General features: G+C 39.9%; 1 protein-coding gene across 2 annotated transcripts in view; it reads left to right on the forward strand.

Moving 5' to 3' along the window:
• Positions 1-379: 379 nt before the first annotated feature.
• The window catches only part of LOC119519374 (SV2 related protein), a 104,010-nt gene continuing 87,581 nt past the window's right edge, over positions 380-16,808 (forward strand). For both annotated transcript variants that reach the window (XR_005214012.1, XM_037816955.1), the window contains exon 1: positions 380-808. Coding sequence is in view for 1 of the 2 variants with exons in the window: in XM_037816955.1 (XP_037672883.1) it covers positions 552-808 (257 nt within the window). In the remaining variant the exon portion in view is untranslated. The remainder of the gene's footprint in view (positions 809-16,808) is intronic.

Raw genomic sequence — 16,808 nt, forward strand, 5'->3', positions numbered from 1 at the left:
GCCTGATAACATTGGCAGATGGCAAGCTTGGAGTAAGGAAGCAGACAGTTTGGGAGAATTCTGGAAGGATTTGGGGCCCTGGTAGGATTATGTGTTCTGACAAGACTGGGGAGCGTTAGCAGCACTAGGGGCACAAACAGCTCTGTAGGAATCCTAGAAGGATTGGGGAGTCTAGAAAGATTGGGGGACCCTGGCAGGCCAGGACATGATAGGAGGACCTAGAAAGACTGGGGGCCATTGACAGACTTCGGGGCCTTGACAAGATTGAAGGGCCCTGGCAGTCCCGGGAAATCTGACAGGATTGGTGCGCACTGGGAGGCCTAGGCGGAGACGCACTGACAGAACTGGGCGGGGAGGAGGAACGCTGGCAGAAATGGGGAGTGCAGACAAAATTGGTGTTGCCGAAAAGGACTGGGGACCCCGAGACGCCCGTCGCCCCTCCCGCGTCAGCGCCTGGGCCTCCAACCATCCGGGACGCAGAAGCCTCCGGAGCGGCCACTCGGGCCCCGGGGACACAGACCGGGTCCTGAAAAGGCCGCCACAGGCCCGGGATGGGGACCCCGGTGCGGGCCTCTTCCGCCGCCCCGCCCCGCACAGCTCACCTGACCGCGGCCCCGGTCCGCAGGAAGCGTTGGATGGCCCTGTCGGCCGCGGTCCTCGCCGCCTCGGCCCGGGAGCTCAGCATCGCCGTCGCGCCGGAGGCCCCGCCGCTGTCCCGGTGGCTACCGCGGCAGCCGCCGGACCCAGGACTCCGAAGGCTCCCGAGGCGGCGGAACCCGCGACCAAAGTCCCAGTTCCTCCGGGGAAGGTAGGCCGGGGGACCCTCTCCCAGCCCGACCGGAAGTAGCGCTGCCGGAGATCAATAGTCCTTGTTCTTCCTTCCCCGTTAGCAACGGGCTTCGGCGTCGGTTGCTAAGGGAGGCTCAGTGGCTTTGGGTCACTTTTTTTTAGGTTTTTCCTGGGGCTCCGTTCATACATACAGATGCGGAACTTCTAGGAGGGACCGTGGGTCATGATTTGAATTTGTGGTTGTGGAGAGGGTGGTCCCGCCCAAAAGCAGGGTCAGGCCCGGGCTACCATTAATTATTATTTTCTCCGGAGTGGAAACAGATGGCAGAGGAAGGACATTTAATGCGCATGTATCCCACTCTGACGGCATTAATTAGGAAACCGAGGCCTTTGCTAGTAATATCCACCAAACTTACTATTTACTTGGGTGCTTAGTATAGTGCTAAGTACGTCACATGCATTATTTACATTTAATCTTCACACCAACCCTGATACTACCCACATTTTACATCCCAGCAAACCTCATAAAGAGGTATGTCTTTTGACAACAGCTAGTATAGCGGTACAATCAAGATTGGCAGTCAGGAATGTATGTTGCCAGAATAGTGCTGTCCAATAGAAATATAACGCAGGGCCTGTATGTAATAAAATTTCTAGTAGCCACATTAAGAAAAAATAAAAAGCATTGAGTGAAATTAATTTAATCTATGTTAATAATTTGATAATATAAATATACAAATTATATTAATTTTACAAATTATTTTAAATGTATTTTAATATATACCCTCCAAAATATAGTTTCTATGTAAAAATTATATATTTACATTCTTTTTTTACCAAGTACATCTCAAGTTTTATGTGCTCAAAAGCCACCTGTGGCCAGTGGCTATTATACTGGATATTGCAGCTTATGGGCTTTTGGGCCAAAGAGACTTTGCCCTCTCAAACTCCAGAAGGAGTAATGGCAACTGCTTTAGTAAAGAAATAATATTTTAGCTCACTGATAATCAAAATTTTGGGCTCAGAGCCCTTTTGTATGCTTAATTTTTAAGGACTTCCAAAAAGCTTTTGTTTATGTGGGTTATATCTAACAGTATTTATCCTACTAGAAATTAAAATTGAGGAATATTTTTTGGCTTTTTAAAAATTGAAGTACAATTTACCCAGTAACATTCGCCCTTTTTTAATGTATTGTTCTTTGAGTTTTGACAAAGGTTTACTGTCACAAGCATAACCAAGCATAATCAAGATATGGAATCATCATCCCCCTGAAAATTATCCTCTGAGCCTTTGTAGTCAACCCTTCCACCCACTCCTGAGCCCTGGCAACCACCAATCAAATCTGAGAAATTTTTAATACCCAAGGGTACAAAGAAATAGGAACACTCATTCATTGCTAAGTAAAGAAAGCTAAGCATAGTACTATCGTATAACCCAGCAAACCCATTACTAGGTATATACTCAAAAGAATTGAAAGCAGGGACTCAGATATTTGTACACTGATGTTTTTAGCAGCATCATTATTCACAACTGCCAAAAGATGAAAGCAACCGAAGCGTCCATAAACCAATGAATGGGCAAATAACTTATGGTGCATGCATACAATGGAGTATTACTCAGCTGTAAACAGCAATGAAGTTCTGATACATGCAATAACATGGATGAACCTTGAAAACATCATGTTGAGTGGAATGTCAGACACAAAAAAAAAAAAAACCCAAGGGTACTGTTCTAGTTTGCTAATGCTGCTGGAATGCAAAACACCAGAGATGTATTGGCTTTTATAAAAGAGGGTTTATTTGGTTACACAGTTAGTCTTAAGGCCATAAAGTGTCCCAGATAACACATCAGCAATCGGGTACCTTCACTGGAGGATGGCCAATGGTGTCCGGAAAACCTCTGTTAGCTGGGAAGGCACGTGGCTGGCATCTGCTCCCAAGTTCTGGTTTCAAAATGCCATTTTGAAACCAAAATGACATTTCTCCCAGGACGTTCCTCTCTAGGCTGCAGTTCCTCAAAAATGTCACTCTTAGTTGCTCTTGGAGTGTTTGTCCTCTCTTAGCTTCTCCGGAGCAAGAGTCTGCTTTCAAGGGCTGTCTTCAGACTGTCTCTCATCTGCAGCTACTCTCTTAGCTTCTGTGCATTCTTCAAAGTGTCCCTCTTGGCTGTAGCAAGCTCGCTCCTTCTGTCTGAGCTTATATAGTGCTCCAGTAAACTAATCAAGGGCCATGCTGAATGGGCAGGGCCACACCTCTATGGAGACTATCCAATCAGTTGGGTGGGTCGCGTCTCCATGGAAACACTCAAAGAATTACAATCTAATCAGCACTAATATGTCTGCCCACACAAGATTACATCAAAGATAATGGCATTTTGGGGACATAATACATTCAAACCAGCACAGGTACCTAAGCAATGATTTCATTAACCGTTAGAGCAATGACCTCATCTCACCCTGCATAGCTTCTGGAAAACTCCAGTATATGCTCAGGAGAGAATGAGAGTGGGAAAGGCAAACAATGTCTTAGCATTATTATGAAAATAACTTTGACCTCAAAGACCCCATTAAAGGTTCTGGGAACCCACCAGGGGTCCTGCATTCTATACTTGGAGAATGCTGCTTTACACTGACTGCTGAATCTCCTGCCATCCCCACCAACAAATCTGCTCCCAAGTCTAATAAGATCCAAGCTACTTTAAACGATAGGCATTTATAGAATATCTGTAGTCAACCAACTCACAGACATCTTTGAGCATTTTACATATTTTAGCTGGTCTAATTCTCACAAGGACCACATAAGTAATACAGGATTCCACATTTCATAAAATTAACAATTTCTCTGCTGCCTGGTTCTCACTGCTCCTCTAACCAATGGGGGTGTGGCTTTCCTTGACTAACAGATGCTTTTAAAACTTGGGATGTATTACTAAATTATGATGACAACTCTGCAGCAAGTAACCAGCAGGGTCTACTCTGACATCCATCAGACAGATCCAGAAACTGTGGTGCTTGGGGAGATAACAGGGTCACTAGTCAGGGCCTTAGAGATCTCTCAGCTGCTGTGATTATTCTGCAGGCAAACAGCTTATTTGGGAGTCTTAACCACTTGGGATAAAAACCTGCAGCAGTCTTTTTCCAACAACTGTCTCTACCTGTATGAAGTTGGACCTCCCCCTTTTCCTCCAGGGAGCGGTTCCTTTAATAACACAACTTTGCAGCTACTTTCAGAGATCCCCCTCATTTCGGTATTTAAATTACCGTCCTATTGACTTTTTTTTTTTTTCCCCCGTCCTATTGACTTTTAAATTTAAAACTCAAACCTGATTCAAAGGTCTTCTCCCCACTGACCCTAGAGGAGAGAATGGCCTGGAGGGAGCAAGACAAAGCTAGATCTTGATGTCTTCTCTAACTCCTTCTGGTCTTTAGCTTTCCTGTGTCTCGGCAGCAAGACCTCAGAAACTGTGACCAAAGTTGTCAAGACAAAGCCACAAGAAAGATCTAGAACCCAACTGGGTGTTTTTAATATTTTTTAAAAAGGGTATTACTGTCCTATATTGTCAGGGTGCCCTCTCCCTGAGGAGAGGAGGGGTGGGCTGAATGATGGGCCCTGGCTGGGACCCTTTACAACTTAGAATTTGTGGCTCTTGTTGATTTTTTATTCTCAGCTTTGGGCCTTGACATCTGTTCTGGAAAAAGAAGGTCCTTTTGCATATATGAAGTACCTGCTTTTGTTCCCAGGCAGAGAGAAGAAAAACAGGAGAATTCAAACACTAGCAGGATTTTTTATTGTTATTTTTCCATATGGGGTTGTTTTGGAGGCCAAAGCAAAACAAAAACAACAAAACAGCTCAAAATCAGCTAAACTCCGCCTTGCGGAGCCCTTTGGAACTGTCCTGCAGCTCCTTTGTTTTTGCTTTTGTTTTTCTCGGTGGGTCCTCGGACCTCACAGTTGGCCTTAATCATATCGGCGACAAATTCTTGTGGCTGGTTTACCCTTCTCCCCACAATGAGTTCTGGGTTGATCCCAGGGGCAGAAGTAGGTAAAGTGTAAGCTAAACATCAACTCATAGATTTCTAAATGCTGAGTGGAGGTGAGAAGGATTTCCTTGGCAAGAATGTGACCATATTCATCGTTCGGACAGGACCCTCTGGGAAATGGAAGGTGGCAGGGTCACATCTTCATGGAAATATCCAATCAAGAGGTCACATCCTAATCAAAAAGATTAATCAATCTGCCCCCACAAGATTCCATCAAAAAAATATATATATATATGGCTTTTTCTGGGGGACTTAATATGTATGCAAACTGGCACACAAGGTAACCTGGCTCTGGTTTGAGTGGAGTCCCCACTCCAGAGCGTGGGCTCAAAGGGGTAATTAGAAAAGAAGCACAAATGGCTCTTGAACCTTTGAAAAGATGCTCAACCTTACTTGGTAATGAAAGGAATGCAGATGAAAACTGCAATGAGAGAACATTGTTTTCAGTCATCATATTGACAAAGAATGAAAAATTTGATAACACACAGTGATGGTGAGTATACAGGGAAACAGCCACTCTCAGGCATTCCTGTAGGAGGAAAAATGGGTATAATCACCATGCCAGATTATTTAGACTATTTATGAAAATAACAAATCCTCATGCTCTGTGATTTGGCAATCTCTATCCTAGGTATTTATCACACACACATACAAATAAAGATATGTATTAGAGCATTGTTTCTAATAGTAAAAGAATGAAAGCAATCTAAATGTCCAGCAAAATTGGGCTATACCCAACACAGTGGGGTTCTATGTCACTGTTCAGATATGAGGCATCTCTTCGTTTACTGATAAGAAAGATTCTAAGATGTATTGTTAAGAAAAAATAGTAAGGTACAGAACATGGGGAATAGAATGTTTATTCTATATAATATATATATTATATATAATAATATATATATTATATATATAATAGGGTTTGATTAAGAGAATAAAGTAATAAATTTATAAATGCAAGGATTAGCAAGAAATGGGAACACTGCTTGCCTCTGGGGAAGGGAACTGTGGCTGAGGACAGGGGATGGAAGGAGACTTCATTCTCCATCTACATCCTTCTTCCTTTGTGAATTCTGTATCACGTGCACACTTTATTTTTTTAAAAATGAAAATCTTAAAACTTTTGAAGATCATAGGGGAAACACAGGATCATGATTAGCATTCCTTCTGATAAACAGTGCTCGTCAGAAGCTTATACAAAGTGAAAAAAAAACAGGATAAATATGATCTCAATTTTATAAAAAGATGCATATATATGAGCGTCCCTGTATAGAAAAATGACCAGAAGGGTATTCTCCAAAGTGGTAATCCTGGCATCTCTCAGTGGTGAGATTAATAGTGACTTTAAAATTCTGAATGTGTCACCATATTATCTGAATTTCTACAATGATCATTTATTTCTTCAAGAGAAATTTTAAGAGAAATATGTATTATAAGTTTGTCTTTCACAGTAGTTCTGAACCAGCACAACCTTTGAACCTCTAACCCTCTTTTCCTTGATTGATCTCCCATTGACCGAGGGATCAAAAACCCAGCTTTCGAGCTTTTCTTACCTGAGACCCTTGCAAGAAACCCACAGTAAGTCTTCCTAGGTAGCCCTCTTGAAGGATGCTATGATAAATGCTTTGGTAGAAATAATTAATTTGCAATGTAATAATCACCGAATTTATATTATTCTAAAGTTCATACTCCACATATATTCATTTTTATAAATCAGCAAGCCCCCACAAACTTCCAGCAACTTCAAAATGGTTAATTGTGCGTGTTTCCTCCTCTTTCCCATTCATGTATGAGTCTAACTGTTAAACAGTGACTGTTTCCCTTTTTTATCCCCCAAGAGGAATGGCATTTGCCGCAGTCACCACCTTCTGCTCAAACAGAAGTCCTATAAATCTTCAGCACATTCCTTCCTAGACCATCTGATCTTAAGGAATCACATGGTCTTTTAAGTCACAACTGTTTCCTTTTCTAATCCCTGATTTGCCACAAATGCCCCTTTACTGCCCGAACTTCTGACCAGTTGTGATCCATACAGCCTCATTGATTCCAGAAGGTCCTAAACTAGACAGGCCTTTAGAGCCTAGCTCATTTAACTGACAGAAACTCTTAGGCCCAGGGAACTTAATTGATGGTAGAACTGGAACCAGTCACATTGTTTCCTGGAAGAGACACTGTGTTCTTTCAATACTATCTTTTCCAAGAGTTTGTACATTGTGGACCAACATAGAAGAGAGGCTGAGTGCGGTAGCCTAATGACTCTCCCCTCCCGGTATTCACATCCACATTGAATAAGTCCAGCATGTATAACCAATAAACTTTTGTGAAAATGATCATATGCGATTTCCAAGGCCAGGTCACAAAAGACATCGTAGTTTCCACCTTGCTTCCCCTTGGATCACACATGTGGTAGAAACCAGCCTCCATATTGTAAGGACACTCAGGCATCACTATGGAGAAGTCCATGTGGCAAGGAACTGAGGCCTCCTGCCAACAGACAGCATGAACTTGTCAACCATATGAATATACCATCTTGAAAGTGTATCTTCAAGCCTGAATCAAGCCTTCAGACAATAGCAATCAAAATCTGAATGCAACCTCGTGAGAGACCCTGAGTCAGAACCACTCAGGTAAGCTGCTCTTGAATCTCCCTTTGGCAGTTTCCTATAAAGAAAAATATAAAACTGCCATCATGATCCAGCCACTCCATTGCTGGCTATTTACCCAAGAGAAATGAAAATATAAGTCCACACAAAGACTTGTACACAAATGTTCATATCCACCTTATTCATAATAGGCCAATACTGGAAACAATCCAAAATGTTCATTAATTTGTGAGTAGATAAACGAAATGTGTTCTCTCCATACAATGGAATATTAGCAACAAAAAGAAATGAACTACTGGAAAATACAACAACATGGACAAATCTTGAAACCAGGCCAAGTCAGTATTCACAATTTGCAATGGATGGAGGTGGCCTAAGGGTACATCGACTGATGAACAGAACAGCAAAGGGTGGTGTATGCATAAAATATAGAGCAGCTGCAAGAAGGAATGATGTTGTGAGGCATGCAACTAAATGAATGGATCTTGAGGACAGCATTTTGAGTGAAATAAGCCAGAAACGAAAAGACAAACATTATAATGCCTCTCTAATACGGACTAACTATAATGTGCAAACTCTGAGAATTCAATCTTAGAGCACAGGTTATCAGGGGAAGGCTTATTGTAAAGGTCCCTAGATTGTAAGCTTTCACAGCAGTCACATCTATTTCTGAGTTATGATGGTTATCTCTAAACTCTGAGATGCTGGGCTGTTTGTGTATAACCTTGTCAGTCCCTGGAACTTTGAGTATCTGTGTGACACCTGACACTCAGAGCTAGAGTTTGACAGTTATGAATGTCAGTATTACCTCATACAGCAACTGTTAAAAAAAGCTGAAAAAGAATTCAGACTTCAATTAGAGGTATGAATGAAGCAGATCTGGTTAGAAACTAAGGCAAATTAGACTAAAGGGTAAAGGACTATATTTACTGTTTTAAAACTTCAACTTCTGTGTGAGACCAAAGGAAGAGATGTTTATTTGGAGCAAAATCTTTATTTTCTGTAGCACACTAAATAATTTAACTTGTATGGTCAGCTTATTCAAACACCATAATTACATGGAACTTTGAATAAGGAGTGAGATCTGTTGATTTGTACAAGTTAGTGTGAAGCCTTGATACATCCTAGAGTAGTTTGGGCAGAGAATAAAAACGTATTTGCAAAGCCTCCATGAGGGACTGGGAGAAAATGCAGAAATATTAAACTTCCCCACCTGGGAAATTATTGATATTCTCACAGGCACTGGGAACTACCAGTTTAGAAGGCTGAGCCCTTGGTCTTAGGGCTTGCCCTCATGAAGCTTGTTACTGCAAAGGAGAGGCTAAGCCTACTTATAATTGTGTCTAAGAGTCTCCCTCAGAGAACCTCTATGGTTGCTCAGATGTGGCCTCTCTCTCTCTAAGCCCACTCAGCAGGTGAACTCACTGCCCTCCCCCCTACATGGGACATGACTCCCAGGTGTGTAAATCTCCCTGGCAACATGGGACATGGTTTCTGGGGATGAGCCTGGACCCAGCATCATGGGATGGAGGAAGTCTTCTTGACGAAAAGGGGAAGGGAAATGAAACAAAATAAAGTTTTAGCAGCTGAGAGACTTCAAATGGAGTTGAGAGGTCATTCTGGAGGTTATTCTTATACACTATATCAATACACATTTTTAGTTTTTAGTGTATTGGAATAGCTAGAAGGAAATACATGAACTGTTGAACTGCAACCCAGTAGGCTTGATTCTTGAAGACGATTGCATAACTATGTAGCTTACATGGTGTGACTGTGTGATTGTCAAAACCTTGTGGCTCACGCTCCGTCTTTCCAGTGTATGGACAGATGAGTAGAAAAATGGGAACAAAAAGTAAATGAATAATAGGGGGGATGGGATGTTTTGGGTGTTCTTCATTACTTGTATTTTTATGCTTATTTTTATTTTTTGGAGTAATGAAAATGTTCAAAAATTGATTTTGGTGATGAATGCACAACTATAAGACAGTACTGTGAACAATTGATTGTACACTGTGGATGATTGTAGGGTATGTGAATATATCTCAAAACTGAATTGAAAAAAAAAAAACAGGCCAACTGAAAGAAGTCAGATACAAAAGAGTATACATTTTATGATTCCATTTATACAAATTTTAGAAAATGCAAACTGATTTATAGTCATGAAAAAGCAGATTAGTGGTTGCTGTCAGGAGCTGGAGAAGGAAGGAGAGCCAGACTGCAAAGTGTTAATTTGGAAACTTTTGGGGATGATGGAAATGTGCTATATCTTGATTGTATACATCTGGTAAAACTCAATTGAATTGTATACTTAAGTGGGTACAGTTTATTGTACACAAGTTATATCTCAATTAAGTTGATTTTTTTTTTTAAATGTGATGGGAACTAAATGGATAGAGCCAGAAAGTAGGATGCCCTCAATTCACAAGGGGAATCTGGTATCCATGTTGCACTGCCCTGGAGGCAAGTGTCCCTCATTTTTAAATAACTTTGACAAATCCAGGGGAGCATGCTATCAAAAGAGTGGTCTTCTAACTTTCTTTTGATGGTGACTCTTTTTTGTTTTTTTTAATAATAAATTTTATTTTGAAATAAGTTCAATCTTACAGGAACAGTTGTAAGAACAGTACAAACCCCATACATAGAACTCCATCATACCCCGACCCCCCGACCCCCATACCCCGATCCATCACCTTTACGATCCTGTCATACCACCGTCTCTTTCTTTCCCTCCCTCTCTCCCTCCCTAACACCCATCATCTATTGCTCTGTCCTCTGAACATATGAGAGCAAGCTGCACGTATCTTTGAACAAACAATATAATTCACGTATACCTTTCCCATGGACAAGAACATTATTTTATACAATCTCATTAAACGCAGCTAGGAAGTTCAAGAAATTCAACATTGATATAAAGCTTACATTCTATATTTCCTTTTTTTTTTTTTTCTTTCTTGTGTCCCATCTGTGTCCCTTTGAGCCTCCTCTCCTCCAACCTCAGATCCCATCCAGGATCATCCTTGGCATTTAATTGTCATCTATTTAGACTGTCTTTTTTTTTTTTTTTTTCAATTGTGGAAAGATATATATAGCCTAAATCTTCCTATTCCATCCCTCCCTAGTAGTCCGTTAGTGGGATTAATCACATTTAGAATGTTGCAATCCTATCACCTTCTGACCATCCATTTCTAGAAGTTTCTCTTCAGGTGGTGACTCTTATTAGTCACAAATACATTTAATTATTGAAAATATATTTAATTATTTATTTATAAACCACATGAATGTACTCCTGTGTTAATCAAGTATGTGCATTGTTGAAAACAAAAAAAAATAGAAATTAAAAGGATGGAATAAAAAATTACTACAAATAGATGATCCAATATTTTTCTCCCCCGCAAGTCACCTTTGCACACCCCCTAGAGAGCAAAACAAAAACCCCACTTTCGAGGTTGCTGTATTACAGACAGAGTAAAAGGTATTACTGTATTTCCATACAATGAAATATTTATGTTCCTAAATGAGCATGTATTACTATTTTTTAAAGGTTTTGTTGTGAATAATTTCAAACATACACAAAGGTAGAGAGAAAGTTATATTGAGCCTCATATAGCCATCTCCCAGATTTAAAAATTATTAAAATTTTACACCACTTGCTTCATCTATATCCCTCCTTTTTTGATAAAGTTCTTTAAAGCAAATTTCGGACTTCGTGTAATCCCAACATGTTTTAGTTTGTATCTCTACATAAAGCTGACATTTTCTACAATATGACATTTTCTCGTATATTTACAATAAGCATATATGATTATTTTCAATAGGCTTTTTATTTTAGAATAATTTTAGATTTACAGGAAAGTTACAGAGATGGTACGGAAAGTTCCCGAATACACTTCACTCTGTTCCCCGATGTCATCTCACATTACCATGGAAACTTTGTCACAGCTCAGAGATGAACATCAGTACATTTCTAGTAACTAAACTTCAGACTTGATTAGAATTTCACTAGTTTGCCCACTAATGTCTTCTTTCTGTTCCAGGAACCAGTCTAGGAAACCACATTGCATTTAGGCCTATATTATTTTAAAAATCAACTTTTTAAAGGTAAAAGGGAATTCACCTTGGGCAACTTGGCATCCCCAGTATAGTGAATCTTTTCTGGGAACCACCCTTATCTGAAGGATTTGGATCACTAGTTAAAAAAGAGATTCCTGGGCTCCACCCCAGTCGTATGGAATTGGAATCTCTGGTGGTGGGGCTCAGGAATCTGCATTTTAATTTTATAAACACTTCAGGGTTCTTCTGATGCATATGAAGTTTCAGAACCTCTGCTCTGGTGGGAAAACTGGGCTAATCAAGGTGTGAGTTGGATGACTAGGGCTCCGTCTTTGGGGCCTGCACCCTCTAAGCAAATGGCACCGTGAAGCATGACTTTCTCTCTTTGGTCACCAGATGTCACCTAAAGTAGTTTTGCTTAAAAGATGATGATGCAGTTTAGGGCAACTGGAACCCTCATATACTGTGGCCAGGGGTGCAAATTGGTACTGGCAGTATCTACTCAAGTTGAATACACACATAATAAGATGACCCAGCAATTCCACTCCTGGATATATTACCCCACAGAAATGCTACATGTGCAGGGATGGTCGCAGAAGTACATTCGTCAGAGACCCAAATTGGAAACGACCCAAATGCCCTTCAGCAATAGAATGGATAAATAAATTGTGCTATATTCATGCACCAATGAAAATGAACAATCTACAATTACATACAACATGGATACCAACATAGTATTGAGTGAAAGAAGCCACACACAAGAGTACCTATTGCATGCTTTCATTTACAAAAAAAAGTATTTCCATAGGTAAAACTAATATATGGAGTTTCCTGGGGTGGTGGTGAGTAGGGATTTGCAGGGGGCACTATCAGGCTTCTGGAAAGCTGATACTGTTCTGTTTCTTGCTCTGGGTACTGATTATACAGTATATTCAGTGTATGCAAATTAATCAAGCTATATATTTGGGCACTTTTCTCTATATATGTTAGACTTTCACAAAACTATATAAAGTATATTATTAAAGAGGACACAAAACAAGATCATGCAACTTGGTAATAAGATAGTGGTTTGAACTTGGAAACAAATGCTACATTTGAAATGTCAGAATGTATTTGGTACTTAGCAATGTAATTTGATGGGCTTGGGACTTGGCTACTTTTCCCCAAAGACAGAGCCTTTTAACCATTTCTGCGAGGCCCCCTGATGTAACTGGACAACCAACTGCTCCCTGCCATTCCTGTTAGGCTTTTATTTGTGGAAGTGGGTCTCTTCCCTGATAGCTGCACCCAGAACACATCAGGATCTGAAGGCTGCTGGGACACAGCGGCTCAGAGAGCACTGTGAGATGTGACTCTGCCTTCTGGACAGACCATATGGATCTGGGGTTGGGTATATAACATTAAAGCTTGCTTTTATTTTACTCTGCAAAGGCTCACTTGATTACAGGAAATGAAATGCTCCTACATTCTAAAACTTGGAAGTTAGTCTTCAACTAAAGGAAAACATCTAAGGATCATTCATTAATTCATTCAACAAATATTAATGGGCATCTGCTGTGGGCCAAGTATCAACTAAAATATCACCTAGATGTCAATGACTCCCATATTGCTTCTCCACCCTGACCTCACTCGTGAACTTCAAACCCAAATCTTCAATTGTCTATTCAACATCTCCAACTTGCGGGTCTAATGGGCATCTCAAACTTAACATGTCCAAAACCTAATTTTGAATTTCCTCCCTGTGCCATATCAGTAAATCGCGATTTACCCCTTTCCACACTCAGACTTTTTATCCTCCTTTCTCTGCTTTGTTTTTCTCCACAGCATTTATCTCCATTTGACATATGGCATATTTTTTTATTGCCACTTTTTCTCACATAAAATATAACTCTCATGAGGACAAGGTTTTTGTCAGTTTTATCTCTTCTCTGTTCTTTGCTATGATTTCAGCAAATGTTTATTGAATGAAAATGAATATATATGAATCTAACATAGAGTCCCAAAATACATGAAAAAAATCTGAGAGATTGAAAGGAGAAATTGATAATTCAACGGTAGTAATTGGAGACTTCAATACCTCACTTTTAATAATAGATACAGCAAGTAGACAGAAGATCAGCAAGGAAATAGAAGATTTGAACAACAATATAAACCAACTAGATCTAACATATCTGTAGAACACTTCACCCCAAAACAGCAAAATATAAATTCTTTTCAAGTGCACATGGAATGTTCTCCAGAATAGACCCATATGTTAGGGCATAAAATGAGTCTTGATAAATTTGAAAGGATAGTCTCCAGCCACAATGGAATGAAATCAGAAAGCAATAAAGAAGGAAATTTGGGAAATTATCAAATATATGGGAATTAAACAACCCACTCCTAAATAACTAATAGATCAAAGAATTTCCAAGGGAAATTAGAAAATACTTTGAGATGAATGATGACAATGATGCAAACTATTAGTTGCAGTATTGGGGAGAGAAAATTACCATTTCTTCAACGGCTTCTCAGACCCCTCAAGATGCTTCTACCTAATGACCTCTGTATTAATTAGAGTTCTCTAGGGAAACAGAATCAACAAAAGATACCTATAAATATAAGATTTATAAAAGTGTTTCACGCAACTGTGGGCATGCATGAGTCCAAATTCTGTAGGGCAGGCAGCAGACTGGCTACTCCAATGAAGATGTTCATTGGCAGCAAACTGGCAACTCCGATGAATGTGTTTGATGAACTCCTCAGGCAACGAACTGGCAACTTTGATGAACACCTCAGGAAACGCTTTGCTCATCAGCCGAACAAGAAGTGACAGTCCTCTATCTGTCTCGCTTAAAAGTCTTTCAACTGACTGATTGGATTAAATTCAGCTGACTGCATTCTCTCATTGTGGAGGACACGCCCTTCGCTGATGTAATCAGCCACAGCTGCAGCCAATTGACTGATGATTTAATCAACGGTTAGGCCAGTGCTTGCTTGACCAAACACCTGGGTGCCATCACCTGGCCAAGTTGACACATGAACCTAACCATTACAACCTCTTCCCTAGATCTGTACAGGTTTACTGGCTGCTAATTCACCCCTTCTTCTTGCTTATTCTACCTCCCTCTGGAAGCACATCATCAGAGGCATAAGGGTTTTATTAGCAGAGGCATCGTTTTTAGGATAGTTTTTATTAGGATAGTTGCAGAGTTAGTCATTTGAGCCAGCCATATAGATATACTGTCTGCCCTCTCCAGGTCTCTCTACTCATGGATTAGATGTCTTGCATTTCCTGGTAGAGTGGGATACATAGCCAAGAGACTTTTTGACGTTGCACATCTTTACATTTTTTCCCAAGGACTTAACCTCCTAGCCAAGCCTCCCCTTTCTGCTGGCTTCTATGGCAAAGTCAGGAGGTATTTAGCAGCTGAGATCCCAGGGCAATGCCAGGGCTCTGACAGTGACTGCAGATGGAGGTGCCATCCCACCAGCAGAGCTAGCAGAACTAGGTCCTATCCCCAAAGGTTTATTTTTCTGTTCTTTTTTTTTTAAATCCAATTTAACTTACAAAGAAAAACAATTATCTTTACGAATTTAAATCCTTGGACTTTCTTTTTTATTTAGTGTCATTTTTTAAACTACTGGAATACTGTCTTGGAAAAAATAGAATTTAGAGCAGTTTATTGGGGGATCACTTGTACACAGCATATGCTTTTTATATTCAGTATTGCAATCTGAGGGACAGTTTGTCAGTCGCTATTCCAGCCTCTATTTTAAAATATTCACTTTTGTTTTAAGATTCTGAGGGGGGAATCATGATGCATTGCTCTGGTATGAAATAAAAGCCATCTGGCTTTTGGCGCGCCCCCATTTCCCAGACAGATTGGGAATGTGTTTAGCCTGAGGCATCTGCCTTTTTCATATATTTATCTGCCCAAAGATGTCTCAAAGATCAGAGATACAAACAAAGGTAGCCCATATTTTTCTTGGCAGATAATCTCATTAAGATATAACTTTAGAGTCCTCTGTGTGGTCCCAACTTGTTAGAAATGCAAATTCTGGGGCCACACCCCAGACCTACAAATCAGAAATTCAGGAAGTGGGACAGAGCATTCTTGCCCTCCAGGGGATGCTGATAAATGTTTAGAGATGAAAAGCATTGTTTTAGAAAAATAATCAAATATAACCATATATCTAAGAGAGAAAAGAAAAAATGATAGCAATTAATGCTCCAAGCTTTTTTTTTTTTAAATGCCTATCATGTCCTAAGTACATACCCCCAGTTTTCCATGGTGCATTTCAAAAGCCTCTTGAGGGCAGGCAGGGAATAAAAATGCATGAAGCTTGCAACTGGCAGGCTATAGTCTGGGCAAGCCCTAGGCTGTCCAGTATTTTTTTTCACTATTTATTTTTAATCATTAGTTGGATTAATTGCATTTGCCATTTTGTATTCAAAATGCCATGCTTGTGGTCAGAAAGAAAAGCAGACCCAGTGGAGGTATGCTATTCCCCAATTTCCAAAAAAGCTGACAGTCCTGTTGTGGGAAATCTCCCAATTCAAATGTTGGAAACCAATTTTAAAGTAATTATTTTTAAAAATCAGTTTTATTGAGATATAATTCTCATACCATACAAGTCACTCTTTTAAAGGGTACAATTCAATGTTTTTTTAGTATATTCACAATGTTGTACAACCATCACCACAATCTAATTTGAAAACATTTTTATTCATTAAAGACGTATATCTGCAGTTCAAATAAAATTGTTCCATAAATATAATGGAGAAAAGGAGCATTTATAAATGAATTACTGTTTTATGTAATCTGTCATTTTAAATGTAACTATATTAAGAAATATAATTTTTAACAGACATTTGAACATTTTTTTTCTAGTTCCCTAAAATGTGACATATTAAGTTGGCTTAAAAGCTTGGTTTTAGATCTTATATCTAAGATCCTTCTTATATTTGGGGGTTGACATATATTTGGGCACATAAAGTCATTTGCCATCCCCTTGAGTACCCATTATCTTGTTTATTTCTCACAACAGACCCGAAAGTAGGTTATCAGTCCCCATTTTACAAAGGAGGCAACTGAGACTCAAGTGGCAAAATCTTGTCCAGGATCACACAGGTGTAAGTCCCAGAACCATGTCTGTCTGACTCCAAAGCTGGTCCTCACTGCACAAAGGCAGACAGTTTAGCAGGATGATAGGCTCTTTGTCAGATGTGGGGACTGTATAAAGTAGGCTCCCTGTCTTGATCTTATAATCTAACCTGGAGAGAGAAGGCAAATACATACACAACAACAAAAGAAAGTTCAACATTTATTTCAACAATGTTTGTCTGG

This window comes from Choloepus didactylus, chromosome 23, assembly GCF_015220235.1.
Source record: "Choloepus didactylus isolate mChoDid1 chromosome 23, mChoDid1.pri, whole genome shotgun sequence".
NCBI classification, from domain to species: domain Eukaryota; kingdom Metazoa; phylum Chordata; class Mammalia; order Pilosa; family Megalonychidae; genus Choloepus; species Choloepus didactylus.